The following is a 17,694-nucleotide window of genomic DNA, read 5'->3' as shown; positions in this document are numbered from 1 at the left end:
TAATCTGCAGCAGAATGCTGGCCCCAGGGTTATTATTTCACATTACCAAAAGCAACATTTTTAGGTAGCTTTGTAAAGAACAGTTATGTTTTATGGAACTCAAGGTTAAACAGTACAACAGAATAGTTCACAGACTATATCTGGTGCCATGGATGATGCACCTGGACTTTTTGGTATTAACGTTTTTAAAGCCATATGGAAGCTTTACTATCAATCAATCAGTCATGATCTTGTCCCTTCTCCCAAGGCTGCAGGTAACCTAGACTCCTGGCCTGGTTTGTGCACTTGAGTGAGGAGAGAGAGGTACCTTGCCCAAGCCAGGGCTCATAGGGAGGGTCACAGTAAATGAACACAAACGGGTTTCATTAGTTTTATTTCTGTAACCTTTAAATCATACCTCACAAATTAGATTTTGTCACAACTGGATTTAGCAGAAGCAGAGAAATCAAGTTCACTATTTTCTGAAATACTGACACAAAAAGGGGAAAGAAACAAATGACTTAGAAAAGGTTTTCATAAAAAAAGTGGAAAAACCCCTAAACAAAACCTAAATAATCATGAAGTTTAATTCTAATTGGTAATGGGTTTTATCACAATTAGCTGGTAATTAAGGTTCTTGCTTAAGTTCACAAGTCTTTCCCTAAATGTTACGGATCCTTTGTTAAAGGATAAATGGATGAACTCAGCAGCACTTCATAACATAGCTAGCTGTTGGAACATTCCATAGAAAAATGGAAAATAATTTTGTAAGGACATGATGGCAACCCTCAGCAGCCAAATCCTCTGACTTCCCAATTACCAAAAGTATATACAATTTTAGTGTAGAAAAATAAGTCAACTTTATAAAATTAAGCTTTTAGATTGAAAACACCCCCTTTAACAGGCACAGAGATACTGAAAAATAGTTCCTAAAAATCTAACTAGTTTATGGAAAGAAAAACATGCCCTTAATAGTTCTTAAATGCAGCCAGTACTGGGACTCTTCAAAAACAGGTGATACACATGCCCTCAGCTGCTGGCCAGAGACTGGTGGATAGGTGGCTGAAAGCAGCGAACGTGTTCCACAGGCGTGCTCTCTCCATCGCCCGACTTCAAGTACTTGTCCAAGATAGTGATAATCTCATCATTCAGAATCTGGAACTTGCGAATTCTCTCCACCATCTTCTTCAAAGGCTACATACAACAGTTAAAATTAGGATGTTTTACTAATAAAAGTTACACATTTATTCTTCATGTGTCAAAATGTCAGGATTTTCATATTTTCTCAGAAAAATTATAGCAAACTACTGACACATACCATCTCATTAATGTAACTATTGGACCGATGAATATATTTTGCAACATTTCTCTGTTGGTTTCATGCTACTAACTGTAGATTCATTTGTGAAACTTAAAGACCTATTTATTCAACAAACAGGTATTAAGAACCTATAGGACACCTCCTAAAAGCCAGGAATGTAAAGATGAAGATAATACGGACAATGGGGAAAGACCAGTAAACTAGTAATAACACAAGTTTTAAATATTTCCAGTTATTGTGGACAGGATGCTTTGACAGACCTTCATGCTATAATAGAACCGGATTAAAAAAAACACAAGCACTGCTGGTTCTGTCTATGCAGGAAGTAAAGCAAAAGCCAGGACTCCTCAGGGATAGATGCCACCAGCAGCAGTGGGATGAGGAGACAGCCTGGGCAGTAAGCAAGGTGGACTACACCTGGAGACTCTCCATGAAGCCTGGACCTCTCATTAGGCTAAAGTGGTCCCAAGTTGGTAATAATTCTGGGAGATGAACAGTAAATGAAAATCCTAGGGAAAAACCCTATCAAACAAGAGCTGCCAAATAAATAAAATCCAACACACAGGGACTTCCCTGGTGGTCCAGTGGTAAAGAATCTGCCTTCCAAATGCAGGGGACGCTGGTTTGATCCCTGGTCAGGGAACTAAGATCCCACATGCAGCGGGACAACTAAGCCTGCACGCCACAACTACTACAGAGCCCGCGCACCTCAACTAGAGAGTCTGCATGCCTCAAATTACAGAGCCCACGTGCTCTGGACCCTGCGTGCCACAACTAGAGAGAGAAAACCCGTGTGCCACAACTAGAGAGAAACCTGCGTGCCGCAACGAAGAGCCTGTGTGCCGCAGTGAGATCCCGCGTGCCGCAAAGATCCTGCGTGCCGCAACTAAGACCTGATGCAGACAAAAAGAAAAAGTCCAACACAGTGGAACATTTCAGAGTTTTAGATATCCCTCGAGGCCTCAGATACTAGAACTAAAAAAGAAGATAAGATACATGAAATGTGTAAAGAAATAAAAATTGGAAAAAAATTCCATGAAGAAGATAAAATTATCAATTACTACCAAGATTTGAAGAAGAAGCAAATCAACATTTTAAATATAAACTAATGACTCTCGAAAGTAAAAGCACAGCAGGTCAGACTGAGCTGAAGTGAGTTAGTTAAATGAAGACAGTACTCTGGGTACAGCCCAGAAAGCCAAGGAAAAGGAAATGGACACCTCAGTTCTCCAACTGTAAGGAACTGAATTGAGCCAACCACCTGAATGAGTCTGGAAGCAGATCCATGACCAGAGGCTCCAGAAGGGAGCACAGCCCTACAGACACACTGAAACTTGTGAAACTTGTGAAACTGTAAATGGAGGACCCAGCTGAATTGTGCTGTACCCGACTTCTGGCCTTGAAAACTGAGATATTAAGTGGAGACCAGATAAGTCCGTCTGACACATATCTAACTGAAGTCCCAAAATGGAAGAAAAACTAAAATATTTGAAAAGATAATGGCAGAGTATTTTCTGGAATTCAATTACAAAGAATCCATAAAACACAAAAAAGCCCCAAACACACTTTAACTACAGTGAAGGGAGCCAGAAGACTTGAAGGGTATGCCAATAATCTGAAACTGCAGATCTTACAAGGCTCTATAATTTGAAGTAGGTCTACATACCTTGAAAACAGAAGGAAAATGGAACCATTAGTATTTCAGTACCAGACTCTATTACTTACTAATTCTATTAGATTCATTTGGGGAGTGAAAAGAATGCTTCAGTTGTCCTGGCATGAGAAACATTCCCAGAAAAACGACTTACAATGACTAGAAAGTATCTTTTTTTGTGAAACTTCCACATACCACGTTTTTGATAATTTCATCCTTGCCATCATGTTTTTGGACTTTGAGTAGATGGTAGCAAAAATCCAGTACAGCAAAGCGCCGCTGCTGCCCAAGAAGCACAATGATCATACAGCCAGCCCAGTGGAGCCCGTCGCCAAAACACTGCCTGGGGACGAGAAGCAGTAGGTAGGATGAGCCATCAGGTTCCAGCGACCAAACCACCTGTGTGCCCCGCCTGGAATGCTGAGCAGAGGTGTGCCCCTGGTAAACACCTCTTTGGGCTTCCTCTGGCAAACTGTGGCTCCTCCATGAAGAATGAGTTCATGAAGTTGCAGCCCTCCTATCTAGCAAAATGTACACCTGACCTGCACAAGTTTCCATGAGTTCAGAGAACTCCAGAAGCCCAGCCCTGAGGCACTTGCTGGGCCTCAGGCAAGAGCCCCCACTTGAGCAGCTTTATAGCAGCTCAGCAATTTGGGGGTCCGTTTCCAGAGGAAGGTGGTCCCCTGTGTTAGCCCGGCGCCAGGTTCTCTCCCCCACCTCGCCCCGAGCACACGTGCTTACTCGACTGTAAACTCGTGTGTTCCCACAGGAATGCAGTAGACAAACTGCATGGCGCTCCACAGTCTGTGAAACTCGACACAGTCATCCACGTGCATGACCCCATTGCTGGGCAGGGGCCCACGCCAGATGGGGTCGTCCAGAAAGGTCCGGATCCGAGTCAGGATGACTTCAAACATGGACAGGCCACAGCAGAGGCGCTCCTTCGTCAGCAAGTCCCCCTCTCTTGCTATTGCAATTTGCTGTAGGAAGGACAAAATGTCACGGGCATGGCAGGAGGCTAGAGTGCTGAACCTAAAGTACTCCAGTTTTGTTTTTGACTCACTGGAAACTATCCCAGCTTGCAGAAGAGGGTTTTTAGAAAGAAGTACCAACAAAATAAATACGTCAGCTATTACCCGTATGTCTTACCACACTAAACGTATTTCAGAGTTGAGAACGTTCGAGTACAGCTGTTCTTAACGGGGAGTGATTTGTCTCCAGAGGACATCTGGCAATGTGTGGAGACATTTTTGGTTGACACAGCTTGGGGTGGGTCTAGTGGCATCTAGTGGGTAGAGGGATCCTGCTAAATGTCCTACAATTCATAGGACAATCCCCACAACACAGAATTATCTCGTCCAAAATGGCGACAGTGCTGAGGTTGAGAGATTCTGATGTAGCTGGTCTAAGTTCATGGAACTCCTCCCTGCTTTCTGTTCTTAAAAACCTATGAGAAGGCCTTCTTCGTGAAGGGACGGACAACAAAAACAGCGACGTTTTCTGTGTCTGTCTCACGTGCCAGGTGATGTTCTAAGTCCCGTCCACGTGTTAGCTCATTCAGACTTCCCGGCCACCCTGTGACAAGGTCCTGTTACGAGCCCCACTTGAGACACTGGGGCCTGAGCCGCTGAGCGGGCTCGTCCCCCCTCACGACGCTTCAGGGCTGGGTCTCACCCAGAGCCCGTGCTCTCAAGCCCCAACCCCGCCAGTGGCCTAATGTGTGGGCCCAGCTCACGGCAGTGACAGCAGCCCCAACATGCATTACCTGAGGGGTTCCCAGTCTTTCGATTAGAGGGACAAGATGCAGTGGGGCATACTTTGATTCTAGTCTTTTCATTTTGGCATCAAGTCTCTCTCCCTCTGCAGTGGAAAAAAATATTTTATACTCTATTCCTTTGTATGAATAACAACTGCACAAGTTTAATTTTGTCAAAACAAACAAAAACCAACCAAATGAAAAATGTTTAACGTTACACATGTAGGTTCTCTTTGAAAATTCTTTCATGGAACTGGCTCATTTGCTATTTTAACTCAGAGAATTGATTTTCTGTTCAATATTCACTTTTAAAAACTTACTGAAAAATCCAAATATAATCAAAAACAGCACAGTACAGTGAACCCTCTGTGCCCATCTGCTGCAACAGTCATGAGATGGCACTCTTCTTTCATAGATACCCAACACCTCTGCTTCCGTGCTATTCTGAAGCACATCCAAGGCACAGCATTTCAGCCCTAAATACTTCCGTTATTTGATACTCATTTAACTACCTTATGTTACCAATTACCCCAGGTTATGACTGAACAGGCACGAAACTCAAACAAAGCTGGCCTGTAACTAAAGAGAACTCTCTGGCCACACAGACATGCATCCCTGCCCTGGTCAGAGGGCTGGCTCACCTTTCACGTGGACTCTTGGTAAGATGTTCTGGAAAGGGGCTGCGTGCAGCAGGTCACATACTTCTTCTAAAGACTAGAACAAAGAAAAAGAAGGCTGTGTTACGAAGCTTATCTCACAGCAAAAATGGACAGAGAAATCAGGCACTGAAAACAAGGCACATCTTTGGCATTTAGTGTAAATTAAACACTGCAAACAGCACTGCGCAACAGGAGTCTGGGATGATGGGAATGTCCCCTAGCTGTGTTGTTAAGGTAGTTACCAGCCACATGTGGCAATTAAGTACTTGGAATGTGGCTAAGGAACTGAATTTTCATTTTTACTTACTTTTGACTAATTTAAACAGAGACATGAGTAAACCCAGAACTGAACGTGGCCTTCGTATTTACAGTTTTGCAGCCCTCCGTGCAGAGATAGGAAGGAGGTGCTTCCTGTGTAAACAGCGCAGAAGGCAGGAGGAAGGGGCAGCGTCAGCGATTCCCCACAGAGCCGAAAACAAGGTTCTGAGCAGTCGCTCTGAACCTGTTGTTGGATCACCAACTCCTTTAAAGAGGCAATAAAACCCCACGCTGCGCTTCCCTGGTGACGCAGTGGTTGAGAGTCTGCCGGCCGATGCAGGGGACACGGGTTCGTGCCCTGGTCCGGGAAGCTCCCACATGCCACGGAGTGGCTAGGCCCGTGAGCTATGGCCGCTGAGCCTGCGCGTCCAGAGCCTGTGCTCCACGACGGGAGAGGCCACGACAATGAGAGTACCGCAAAAAAAAAAACCAAAACACGCCACGCTACACAAGACCTCCAGAACAATGCAATGCAGGGAGAAAGTTTACTTCCAATGTCACAGGGGTTGCAGAACTCCTAAAAGCCCAGCGTGAACCCAAAGATGGGCGAGAACAGGGCGCCCTTCCCGAGTCCGAGGGCCCGTAAACAAGGGAAAGCTCCTTAGACCACGGTGCGTTCACCGCAGGGCAAAAAGGCGGAAGACGAGAACGGGCTCTCATGCCTCCTATGCAACACCCATCCTGAAACCTTAATAAAACAAACTGTTAAAGAAATGGTTATCAGAGAGTCAAAACATACTAACTGATGAGAGTTTCCCTTCTGAGGATCTCCCCAAAGATGAAAGCAAGGCTAAGACCAAGAGGAGGAAGAGAAGGCTTTCTGCACCCATCAAGTGAGGGTCCCATCGTCACCTAACGTAAGCCCGGTGCAGCAGCCAATCAGCCACCCCTGCTCCTCCAGAACCCTCCAGAGGGAGGCTGACCTCCACCCCGTCTCCTGTGCCCAAGTCCAGCAACAATACGAGTTCTTCACGCAGCACACACGTGATGGGAGCCCCTCTTGGCCAGAGCACACAGGACCTGGTCCCCAGGCCCCCTGCACTAGGAGAAGGCGTGGTGGCCGAAAGAGGACACGCTTAAAGAAGGAAGGCGTCAGACAGCGACGGCACAGCATGCAAACACAGCATGGGGGCAACGTCCGTGGAGTGCCACGCAGCTAAGAGAGGCTGAGGAACGTCACCACTTACTGATGTGGAGTGATCTCCAAAATATATTTACTGTCAAGTGAAAAAAGCCAAGTGGAGACGGGCGATCAGCCCATCTGCACCAAGAGGGGGTTGGAGGGCACCTGTAAGGTGACTAACTGCAAGAAAGTGGCTGGGCCAATGGATGGGGGATGGGAAACTTTGATGAGGGAAGAGGGCTGCTGGGTGGAACGGCTGGGGCAGAGCCACACAGATGGAGGGCTCTATAGGTGGTAAAAGCAGCTGCCTGCTGGCAACACCACTTTTAGAGGGACCACTTGGCTATCAGTACAGCTTCCAGGTGTCACTGACAATGAACTCAAATTTCTGCACCCAAACCGAGCCAGAGAAAGAGGCAGAATGGCTATAAAATCCAGTATTAAAAACAAACAAGCAGGGCTTCCCTGGTGGCACAGTGGTTGAGAATCCGCCTGCCAATGCAGGGGACACAGGTTCGAGCCCTGGTCCAGGAAGATCCCCCATGCTGCGGAGCAATCAAGTCTGTGCGCCACAACTACTGAGCCTGCGCTCTAGAGCCCACGAGCCACAACTACCGAGCCTGCGCTCTAGAGCCCGTGCACCGCAATGAAGAGTAGCCCCCTCTTGCCGCAACTGGAGAAAGCCCGCGCGCAGCAATGGAGACCCAATGCAGCCAAAAATAAGTAAATTTATTTTTTAAAACCCCGAAAACAAGCAATCTAAAACTATTCTGAAACAAAAAGTTCAGTAAACACACACATACACATATAAGCTAAGAAGAACTATATCACCAAAAATTTCAGGTTGGGCTTAAAGAGCAGAATTTAAAGAACAAAACAAAAAACCCTTCTTCAGAAAGGTAGACGCATCTATCCAATGCAGAGGTTCAGAGTAGGATCAACATTGTTGGTTACCGAACCAAATCTTGGTGCCAGCTGGGGCCACCAATACCCTGGGGGCCTCACCACAGGCTCAGTGCCCCCTGCAGCTGGGTGACGGTTACCCCACTTTTCTAATGTGACAATTTCAAGAACACATCTACACTTAACATCTCCATTTATATTAATGGGAGTCCACACAAATGCCAAACACAGTTCATTACCACTTTCCTTGGAGACACCAAAACAACCACCAAGGAGAGATCAGTGTCTGGAAACTGGGTTTGATGAGATGGAGTGAGAAAATGCATCTTTCATCTTACAGAGTCCCACCCTGGTACTGGAAAACAGCACCCCTTATTTCCAAAAGGACAAACGCAAGACCACAAAATTCCAGTCTGGGGCAGGGCCTGGGAGCAGAGTTGCCCAACACAAGGTGTGCGGCTTCTTGCCACTGCCATAAGGTGCTCTGACAGGTGAGGGGGGAAGGAGGAAGCAAAGGGTGATGGTGCACAGAGGGCAGGAGGGGGTGGGGACAGAGATTCCTGCAGGTAGAGCCACCGTGTCCAGGGGCCACTCATGGGCCATGGAATCTGCAGTGAAAAGAAAATGGCACTCAACTGAGTTGTAGATGACCTTTTTATCTATTGTTTCAGAAACATCCGTCCACTCATAAGCCAAAGTTTGCTTTAAGATCAACTGACTTAATGTCTTTCCTAGATGCCCAGCACTGTGCTTGTCACTCAAGGGAGCCCAGTACAGGGTGTAAACTTGAGACCCAGGCCCTGGTCTCAGAAGGGAAGAGACACTGGGGATCTGTGTCACCTGGGTGCCGAGGCCCAGCACTCACCTGGCTCCTGAGACCTGGAAGGTCCAGCCACTGCTGAGGTTGGTCCTCCAGAACTGCAGGGGGCCATCCAGAGTGCTGGACGCCTGGGAAGGGCGGGGGTGTGGTGCTTTGAGAGTGCTGGACGCCTCGGAAGGGCTGCACTGGTGTCCAGGTATAGACAATAGGAATTACTGAAGGGTCTGGGCAGGGAAGGATCACATCAGTTCCAGATTTCTCTTTCCCTGAGTTTCTAACGCAGGATCACACTCCTTCCAGAAGCCAACAAATGTCCAAGTGTTCCCTTTATGTGTGTGTTTCAGGACAAGTCACTCATGAAGGGAATTTTCCTATATTAAATCTTTAAGATTCATGATGAGTGATTACTATTTAAAGGAATTTTCCCTAACTTATCTGTTTGTTAAAAATTCACATGGAAATACACGTGAAAGATAAGAGATTCAGTTCTCTCTCAGCTGTTCCTAGAGTGAGGCTGCCCTGGACACCAGCTCTTCAGGGAGCCGCCCGCCGGCCCTGCACCACCACTCCTGCTGCAGGGGAGGTGTGCTGGGATGAGCCACAGCTAGTGGGACAGTGAGGGGCTGGGAGTTGCCCATCTCTGGCACCACATGGAAAGGGTCTCCAGGGAGCAGAGTAGCAGAGGGGAAGCCAGAAGATGCGGGTCCTGACCGGAGGCTGTACCCTGTACCCAACCTTGGGCTCCCTGACATGAGAGCCAACATATTTTCTTTTTTGTGTACCTGGGTGTAAGAGGGCCAGTCCAGTGGCTCAGCCCCTACAGGCCTGGCAGTCTGACTGCCACGCCCTGCACAGTGTACGGGCACCCCAGCCCCGGTCACTGCAAAACACGACCTCGCCTCTGCCAAGCTGCCAGGGCCCCGGAGACAAGAGACTGCTTTAAGAAGTAACAGAGGAGCTCCCCAGACGGAGCCAGAAATGTAAAACAATTCCCATCCAAATGCCAATATGCTTTTTCAATGCATTTGGCAAGCCAATTCTAATACTTTCAGAGCAGAGCAAAGATCCACAGAGAGGGAGCATGTGCTTGAAGAAGAAAAAGGTTAGGAGCACGTCCTGTCCGGTGTCAAGACTTAAGTTACAGCTACCATGAGTAAGATGTTTTAGAAGCCACAGACAGACACACAGACCGGTGGAATGAGGAAGAAAGCCAAGAAACAGACCAGCACATCCACAAAAAGCTGAAGGATGACAGAGTGACACTGCTGACCAGCAAAGAAAGGAGTCTTCCTTCGGCCACTGGAGGAGGGACAACTGGTTACCCCACAGAGGAAGAAAGAACCTCATCCACATCTCACTACACACAAAAACCAGCTCCAGAAGGATTATAAACTAAAGAGAAGCAACACCCAAAACCTTTAGAAGAAAATATGAAAGAATATTTTTATGACCCCTAGGTAGGAAAGGACTTCTTTGAAGAGATACAGAAAGTGCTAACCATTAGGAAAAAAAAAAAAAAACAGAGAGAGACTACACTCAAATTAAGAGTATCAGTTTACCAAACATCACCACGGTTAGAGTGGAAAGACAAGCCAAAAACGGGGAGGTATTTGCATTTAAGTGTAACATACAGAAGATACACAAATTGTAGTAAAATGGACAAAAGATACAAACGGAGCATTTAACAGGACGGGAAGAGGCCAGCACCAGGGAAGACAGCCGGCTCTCTAGTCCTGAGGGAAAGGCAGAGTGAGGCCACCAAGAGTCCGTGCTACACTCTCGGAGGCTCTCAGTGCAGAACTGTCAGGTGACATGGTCTACAGTGGACAGAGGGAGAGGCTAAATGACACCACCAGGAGGCAATCAGTGGAGAAAGTGGGGGTCCCATGTGTGCTTTCCTAGTGGTGGTGGGCTCCTGGTGTTTGCTTTATTATGCTGTCCACTGCAGTAGGCATGGGGCACATGCAATTATTTAAATGTAAAAAAAATTTCAGCAAAATTTAAAAATCAGTTCTTCACACGGAGCCACACTTTGAGGGCTCCACAGCCTCAGCTGTGGAACTTTCCATCATACACAGTTCCCCTAGGCAGCAGTGCTTTTACCTTACGTGTATATCACATATGTTAATTTAGATGCAACAAATACTATATAATAAAACATTCTTAAATGATGAACTGCATTGCATTTCTGTTTTCCAGTTGTAGGGAACAAATTCAAATTAAAGTCTAAACAGTCATGAGAAAAGATGGGTGCTTTACGATACTTGCTCCCCTTCCGCCACTAAATAACCCCACTGAATCAAGCGTCTAAAGCTCGGCCTGATCTATCACCCGTGGGGAGGGGGCTTGGCGGGACGCGGGGCGGGGCGGGGCACTCACCAGGCTCTGCTCTATGAGCAGGCAGAAGAGGATGGCGTTGCCTACCTCCCGTAGGTTCTGGAAGCACACCGTCTTCAGCTCTGCATACTCAACAATGTCCTTTAACTGGTGGTGGAAGAACTCCAGGATGCCTGTGGTGGCACAGAGTGAGTGTGGGGCTGGGGGTGGCTGGAGGGGAGGGAGCCCCACAGGGAGCAGCCTGGGGTTCACGGCCGGGAGCACTGAGCATTCTCCCACTGCCATCGTGCCCACAGGGACATGGCCGCACGTCTCCTGACCCCAGCACCTTCCCTGCACTGGTGGTTTGTCCAGCACCTGAGTGCTGGGCCTCAGCTCCGATGCCTCTTTCTCTGTCAACCCTGTCCAGGCATGGCTTGTTTTACTGTGCTTCGCAGATACTGATTTTTACAAATTGGAGATCTGTGGCAGCCCTGCATCGAGCAAGTCTATAGGTGCCGTTTTCCCAACAGCGTCTCCTCACTTCATGTCTCTGTGTCACATTTTGGTAATTCTTGAAATATTTGAACTTTTTCATTATTATTGTAGTTGTTACAGTGATCTGGGATCAGTGATCTTTGATGTTACTATTGCAGAAAGATCACGACTTGCTAAAGGCTCAGACGATGGTTAGCATTTTTTAGCAATGAAGTGTTTTTAATTAAGATATGTATGTTTCATAAGGCATGGTGTCATTGCACACTTAATAGACTACAGTACAGCGTAAACATAACTTTATATGCACCAGGAAATTTAAAAAATTCATGTGGCTTGCTCTATGGCAATATTCACTTGATTGCGGTTATCTGGAACCAAACCTGCAATATCTCCAAGGTCTGCCTGTATCTTCAGAGGAGGCATCACGTCGCAATAAATGAGAAAGACCACACTGTCATCTCCAGCAGAGGTAGAAAAGGTATTTGGTAAAATTCAGCATCCCTTCACAGGCACAGAAGGGAATGTACTTAGCCTGATAAAGGACATCTACAAAAACCCTGTAGCTAGCTATTGTCACACTCAGTGGTGAATCTCCACACCTTCTCCCAGAGCTCCAGAGCAAGACACACATTTCACCACTGTCCTGGAGGCCCTGGATGTTGTAATAAGGCAGGAAAAGGCACAAGGCATAGTCTGGAAAGAACTCAATCTATCCATTCAATGCTGATACAGTCAAAAATCCCCAAGCTGACTCCAGAATTTATAGTCTCGCAGAAGACCTAGAACAGCCACAACAACCCTGAGGAGAACAAACTCAGAAACGTAAATGACTTCAAACCCCTCATTTCAAGAGGTCAGGCCCTGAATGCCGTTCAGCACGGACCCCACAGCCTTGCCTGCCTGAGAGGCCATCCTTTCCTCTCTGCGGTCCACCCCAAAATGGGCACGAGAGAGCAGGGGTGCTCCCAGCAGCATGGCACTATCCACATGGTGGTGCCAGGCCAGCTGGGCGAGGACGTTCAGAGAGCAGCCCTGAAGTCCACAGCTCTGCCCCAGACCAGCTTTGGATTTGGCCTAAATGGCTTGTATTTGACATTTAAAATATCCACCTTTAAAATCTCCACCTCTAGCCAGGATCTGAGCAACAGTTTTATTATCCCAATGTTACTCATCTGTTTTCTGAGATCCTCCGAAGCCAGGCCAGACCAACCGTTATGTCCCTTCCCAGGGGCCAAATGGGTCATCTCACTGTCTCCTTAAACACCAATAGCCCTGGGCAGTGCCAGCGACATCTGGGGGCTCAGCCACACCAGCCGACTACCCATGAGAACAGTCTCTCATGGGTGACCCACGTGTGGGCCCAAGTCACTTAATAAGATAGTTGTCCAGCTTTTAAGAAAGTAGTAACGGGGCTTCCCTGGTGGCGCAGTGGTTGAGAGTCCGCCTGCCGATGCAGGGGACACGGGTTCATGCCCCGGTCCGGGAAGATCCCACATGCCGTGGAACGGCTGGGCCCGTGAGCCATAGCCGCTGAGCCTGCGCTCCGCAACGGGAGAGGCCAAAACAGTGAGAGGCCCTCGTACCGCAAAAAAAAAAAAAAAAAAGAAAATAGTAACGAATATGAGACAAAAGGCAGTTTTGTTAAGAGATAAGGGTTCCTGTAGTCCAATTTTATCACGAACGATGTTTTCTGAGGTCACGGAGGCTGTTCACATGGAGAGCCCCAAATCCGCTCTGGTCAGGCCATGCAGGTCTGTCTGGCACCCCAAAGGGCACATCTGCCCGAGGGCCCTACGGCCAGCTAGCCAATAAGACAGGCTCTCAATTAGAGCGAGGCTTCCAGGAAGAAAGAAAGACGGGCTGCGCTGTCAGGGGAAGCAGCACCCCTGCATGGGGCTGCCTCTGAGGCCTCTGGGCAATTGGACCTGGCAGTGGAGCTCCCTGCCCCTCCCTGGTCAGCGATCTTCAAGATCCTGGTGTTGTAGGAGAGCCAAGGTGCACAGGGTTCACAGCCCTCACTCCCCACCCAGCATTCCCACCCCAAACGGCAACTCCTATACACCCTCCTGCACACGTGCTCCTGGTTGAAAGGCTGGCTGGTTTTTTCTGCTGGAAACAATCAGGCTCTGGTTGGGCTCCCCACCTCCTCCCACCCGGGGAAGGCAGATCTGATCCTTATCAGTGATTTCCGACTTGATTTCCCTTACTGGGGCTTATGGCTGACACTGTCCCTCCCTGTGCACCCCAGGGAGACGCTGTGCTCACCAGGGGAGCCGTACTCGTGCCGCGGCAGCCGGCAGACCTTGGGCATCACCTCCATCAGCGTCTTCACGTACTGTAGGATTGTGCCTTGCAGCTGTGAGAGATGGGCTGTGTCAGCCACCAGCCACACCACCACGCAGGCTGTGGGCGTGACGGGCACTTCTGAAAAGAAGTCTGTTAGTCAAATGCACGGTAACGACCCGGGACTTTGGCTGGAGGGGAAATCTCACGCGTGGAGACTGAGGTGAGAGATGGAATGGAAGGCCCCTCCCCACACAAGAATCGTGTGCAGAATCCTTCCCACCACCACCACCCCCCAGCCCGGGAAGGAAGCCCACCGAGGGAAACATACCAGGCTCTTGACCACCTTCAGCAGCTCTTCCATGACCACTGCGATGCCCTGGTAGCCGAGCAGCCGGCAGATGACCTGGAAGTGTGGAGGCCCCACAAAGTTCCGGTAGCTGCCGTAGATGCTTGAGTAGGCCAGGTTCAAAGCCTGGGGACAGAGAAGGCCAGCGCTTGACGGAAGTTGCCAGGGTTTTCAACGTAGCCCCACGCACAGGTGAAGATGAAGAATCCATACGTAAAGTGCATTAGCACACAGTGCCCTCAGGTGGAGGCATCCAGAGAACCTGTTGGACTGCCCTTTATTGGTATAATCTATGTTTCCAACTTAAAGACGTAAAAACCAAGCTTGCTAAAATAGAAGGAAGAATACAAAACCATTTGGTTCTTCAACATTTATTAAACTGCCAGTCCTACAGAAGACATTCTGAGGTTCTGGAATGAGAAATGAATGTATCTCAGGGCCTCACTGCTGCCCCCATGTTACTGCTCCCAGTCTCCTGAGGGAGACACCAAGGATAGACTCTGATGAGGCAGTGGGGTATGCAGGGAGTGGGGGACAGCAGCCCCTGCAGGGGGGGCAGGCGAGAAAGGTAGTCAGGGTGGTTTCTTGTCAGACGGGACGTCCAAGCTTGTCTAAGGACACAGGCGTCTGCACACCTATCAGGGAGACTCCCAATGTAAGCATTCAGTGCTACGTGTTTCCCTCTCAGCACTTCTTTAGCTGCACCCCGTAAATTCTGATATATTTGCATTTCATTTAGGTCAATGTCTTTTTAAAAACTTTCCCTTGAGACTTCCCCTTGCCCTAAGGATCATTTGAAATGTGTTAATTTCTGATTTTCTTGTCATCTCTTTGTTACTGATTTCTAGCTTGAGATCACTGTGGTCAGATAACACACTCTATAATATATCAGTTCTTTGAATTCTGTTGATGTTGTTTTATGGCCCAGGGTATGATCTATCTTGGAGAATGCTCCATGGGTACTTGAAAAGAATGTATGTTCTGCTGTTGTTGGATGGAGTGTTCTACACACATCAATAACATCCTATTGGTTGATGGCGTTCATTCTTTTTTGTTGCTGATTTTCTGTGTACTTATTCTTTCGATTACCAAGTGAAAGGAATGTTGACTTCCCCAACTACAACTGTGGAGTTGTTCATTTCTCCTTTCACTTATGTCAGTTTTTGCTTCAAGTATTTTGAAACTCTGTTGTTGGGTGCATAAACATTTAGGATTGCTATATTTTCTTGGTGGCTTGACTTTTTTATCATTATGTAATGTCCCTCCCTCTTTGTCCCTGGTAATATTCTTTGCTCTGAAATCTGCTTTATCCTATACTCAGTCACTCTGCTTTCTTCTGCTTGTTTGTGTGATACATCTTTTTCCATCCTTTTACATTTAACCTACATACATCATCGACTTGAAGTGAGTTTCTTATACAGTCATATTTTTTAATCCACTCTGTCAATCCCTCTGCCTTTTTAACTGTCTTTAGACCACTTACATTTAATACATTTACATGTAATGTAATTATGGTTTTTAAGTTAGTCTCTGTTTCATTCTTCCTGTCTTCCTGTGGGTCATTTAAACATTTTTTAGAATTCTGTTGTGATTTAACTGTGGTATTTTTGAAAGTATCTCTTTGCACAGGCCTTTCAGTGATGTTCCCGGTCTTACATTATACGTTATGTAAGTTATCACAACCTACTGTTATCAACATGTTACTACTTTGAGTGAAATGTACCACTCTCACCTGCTTTTAGGTCCCTATAACCTTCCCCCTTCCCTTTTTATAATTGTCTTAAATATTTCCTCTATGTACACAGAGAACCACATCAGGACAGCAAGGATTCTGAAGAACTGGCAGAAGTCTAGTTGCTCAGCCCTGAATGAATATCCTCAGGAGGCCTGCTTGCAACTCCCGGGAACTCAGCCCTTGAAATGTTGCCTATGTTGCCGATTGATACCGTTGTTTTCTACACTTGGGACACTTAACCATGCTGTACGAGCCTGTCTAGGTTGTTTGTACAAATAGTGATTTATGGCAAGCCCCTCCTTTCCTTCTGGGGATTCTGAGATTGCAGTAACTTGGGCCAGTCATACAGGTGGCTGTGTCTATGCCCCTAGCCCTGGACCCGGGTGTTCCTGTGAGCTTCTCTTTCCTGGGCAGGATCACCCTGTACATCCCATGCGACCCCCATGAGGGACCACTGGAAGCCTGCACCTGCTTCCATAACCACCAGATGCATCTTTCCCCCTTGCTGATCCTGCTTTGTGTCCTTTAGCTGTAATAAACTGCAGCTGTGAATGAATCCTTCTGGAGAATCACCAAATGTGCAGGTGGTCCTAGGACCATCAACACAGAAAGTCTGAGTCCAAACCAATGATCAAATGCAAGATTCACCAAGGTGGAGACACTGCCAAATGCCTGTCTCACATTCATCCCTACAACCCTATCAGACTTGGAAAGACCATATCTTCATTGTGGGCTCAGACACAACCTGCCCCCTGCCATCCCCTCCTCAAAGCACCAACTGTGCTTTATTATTATTTTTTAATCCAGAGAAGGAAGGGCTTATTACTTGTAGCAAGAGAACACTTGCTTTCCCAAAGCAGTGTCCCTAAACTGTGCTTTAAATGCTGGGATTCTGGGACTTCACTGGTGGCACAGTGGTTAAGAATCTGCCTGCCCACGGGTTTCATCCCTGGTCCGGGAAGATCCCACATGCCGCGGAGCAACTAAGGCCGTGCACCACAACCACTGAGCCTGCGCTCTAGAGCCCGCGAGCCACAACTACTGAAGCCCACGTGCCTAGAGCCCGTGCTCTGCAACAAGAGAAGCCACCGCAATGAGAAGCCCACGCACCACAACGAAGAGTAGCCCCCGCTCACTGTAACTAGAGAAAGCCCGCACGCAGCAACAAAGACCCAACACAGCCCCAAAAAAAAAAGAAATGCTGGGATTCTGGGTGAGGTTTTTGCTTGATAATAAGTTCTAATGCTTGAAAAACATGAAAATCATTAGTGAAATTAAATGGCCTCATGTTACAAGTGGGAAAATTCACTCCCAAAGCCACCCTCACTTGCTTGGGGCCTGGGGCTCAATGACACCTAGTCCCCGGCCCCGCCGATGAGTGTCTGCTTCCTGGAGACCTCACTCACCCCAAAGATGGCACATCCCTGGGACAACACAACCGGAGCAACATACCTACTCAGAGGAAGGTGAGGAGGAACTACCTCTGGAGAGGGCAAAATTACAAATCCTACACTATAAAACACATAGACTCAGAGGAGGGGAGCCTCACAGCTCAAGTCAAGAAACACTGCTGACCACGCCTGATGCAGAGACTGGGGCCTCGCCTGGAAACCAGTGGACGAGGGCTCCAGACTCACTAGTCATGTGCCCTGGGTTCTCTAATGCCCTCAGCACTGTGCATCTTCAACTGTGAAGTAGGGACAACCTTACTTATCTTGTAGGAAAGAGAACATCAGTGATGTACTCAAGAGAGTGCTCACTCGGAATGGTGATACTACCAGGAACCAAAAAGGTAACGCCACAAATGGGCACTCATCTAAGTCGATTTTATTACCATAAGACACTAGCCCTCACTCATCACTCCTAACAAAAGAATGGATTGGATTTTTGAATCGGATTCCTGTGTATCCCATACTCTCATAGGTACGAACACCCTAACCTCACAGCAGCACACGTCTGAATGCTCACAAGGAACAGGGT

At 47.6% G+C, this 17,694-nt stretch overlaps 1 protein-coding gene across 8 annotated transcripts in view; it reads right to left on the bottom strand.

Moving 5' to 3' along the window:
* Positions 1-358: 358 nt before the first annotated feature.
* CYFIP1 (cytoplasmic FMR1 interacting protein 1) overlaps positions 359-17,694 on the bottom strand; it is a 94,414-nt gene continuing 77,078 nt past the window's right edge. For all 8 annotated transcript variants that reach the window (XM_065880313.1, XM_065880312.1, XM_065880319.1 and 5 more), the window contains 8 exons: positions 13,962-14,105; positions 13,613-13,703; positions 10,913-11,043; positions 5,352-5,424; positions 4,720-4,814; positions 3,696-3,934; positions 3,150-3,297; positions 359-1,173 (listed from right to left, as the gene is read on the bottom strand). In XM_065880313.1, coding sequence (XP_065736385.1) covers positions 1,009-1,173; positions 3,150-3,297; positions 3,696-3,934; positions 4,720-4,814; positions 5,352-5,424; positions 10,913-11,043; positions 13,613-13,703; positions 13,962-14,105 — 1,086 coding nt within the window. In that variant the 3' untranslated portion in view covers positions 359-1,008. The remainder of the gene's footprint in view (positions 1,174-3,149; positions 3,298-3,695; positions 3,935-4,719; positions 4,815-5,351; positions 5,425-10,912; positions 11,044-13,612; positions 13,704-13,961; positions 14,106-17,694) is intronic.

Source organism: Phocoena phocoena, chromosome 7 (assembly GCF_963924675.1).
Source record: "Phocoena phocoena chromosome 7, mPhoPho1.1, whole genome shotgun sequence".
In the NCBI taxonomy this organism is placed as follows: domain Eukaryota; kingdom Metazoa; phylum Chordata; class Mammalia; order Artiodactyla; family Phocoenidae; genus Phocoena; species Phocoena phocoena.
This window is presented reverse-complemented; position numbering and strand designations above follow the sequence as displayed.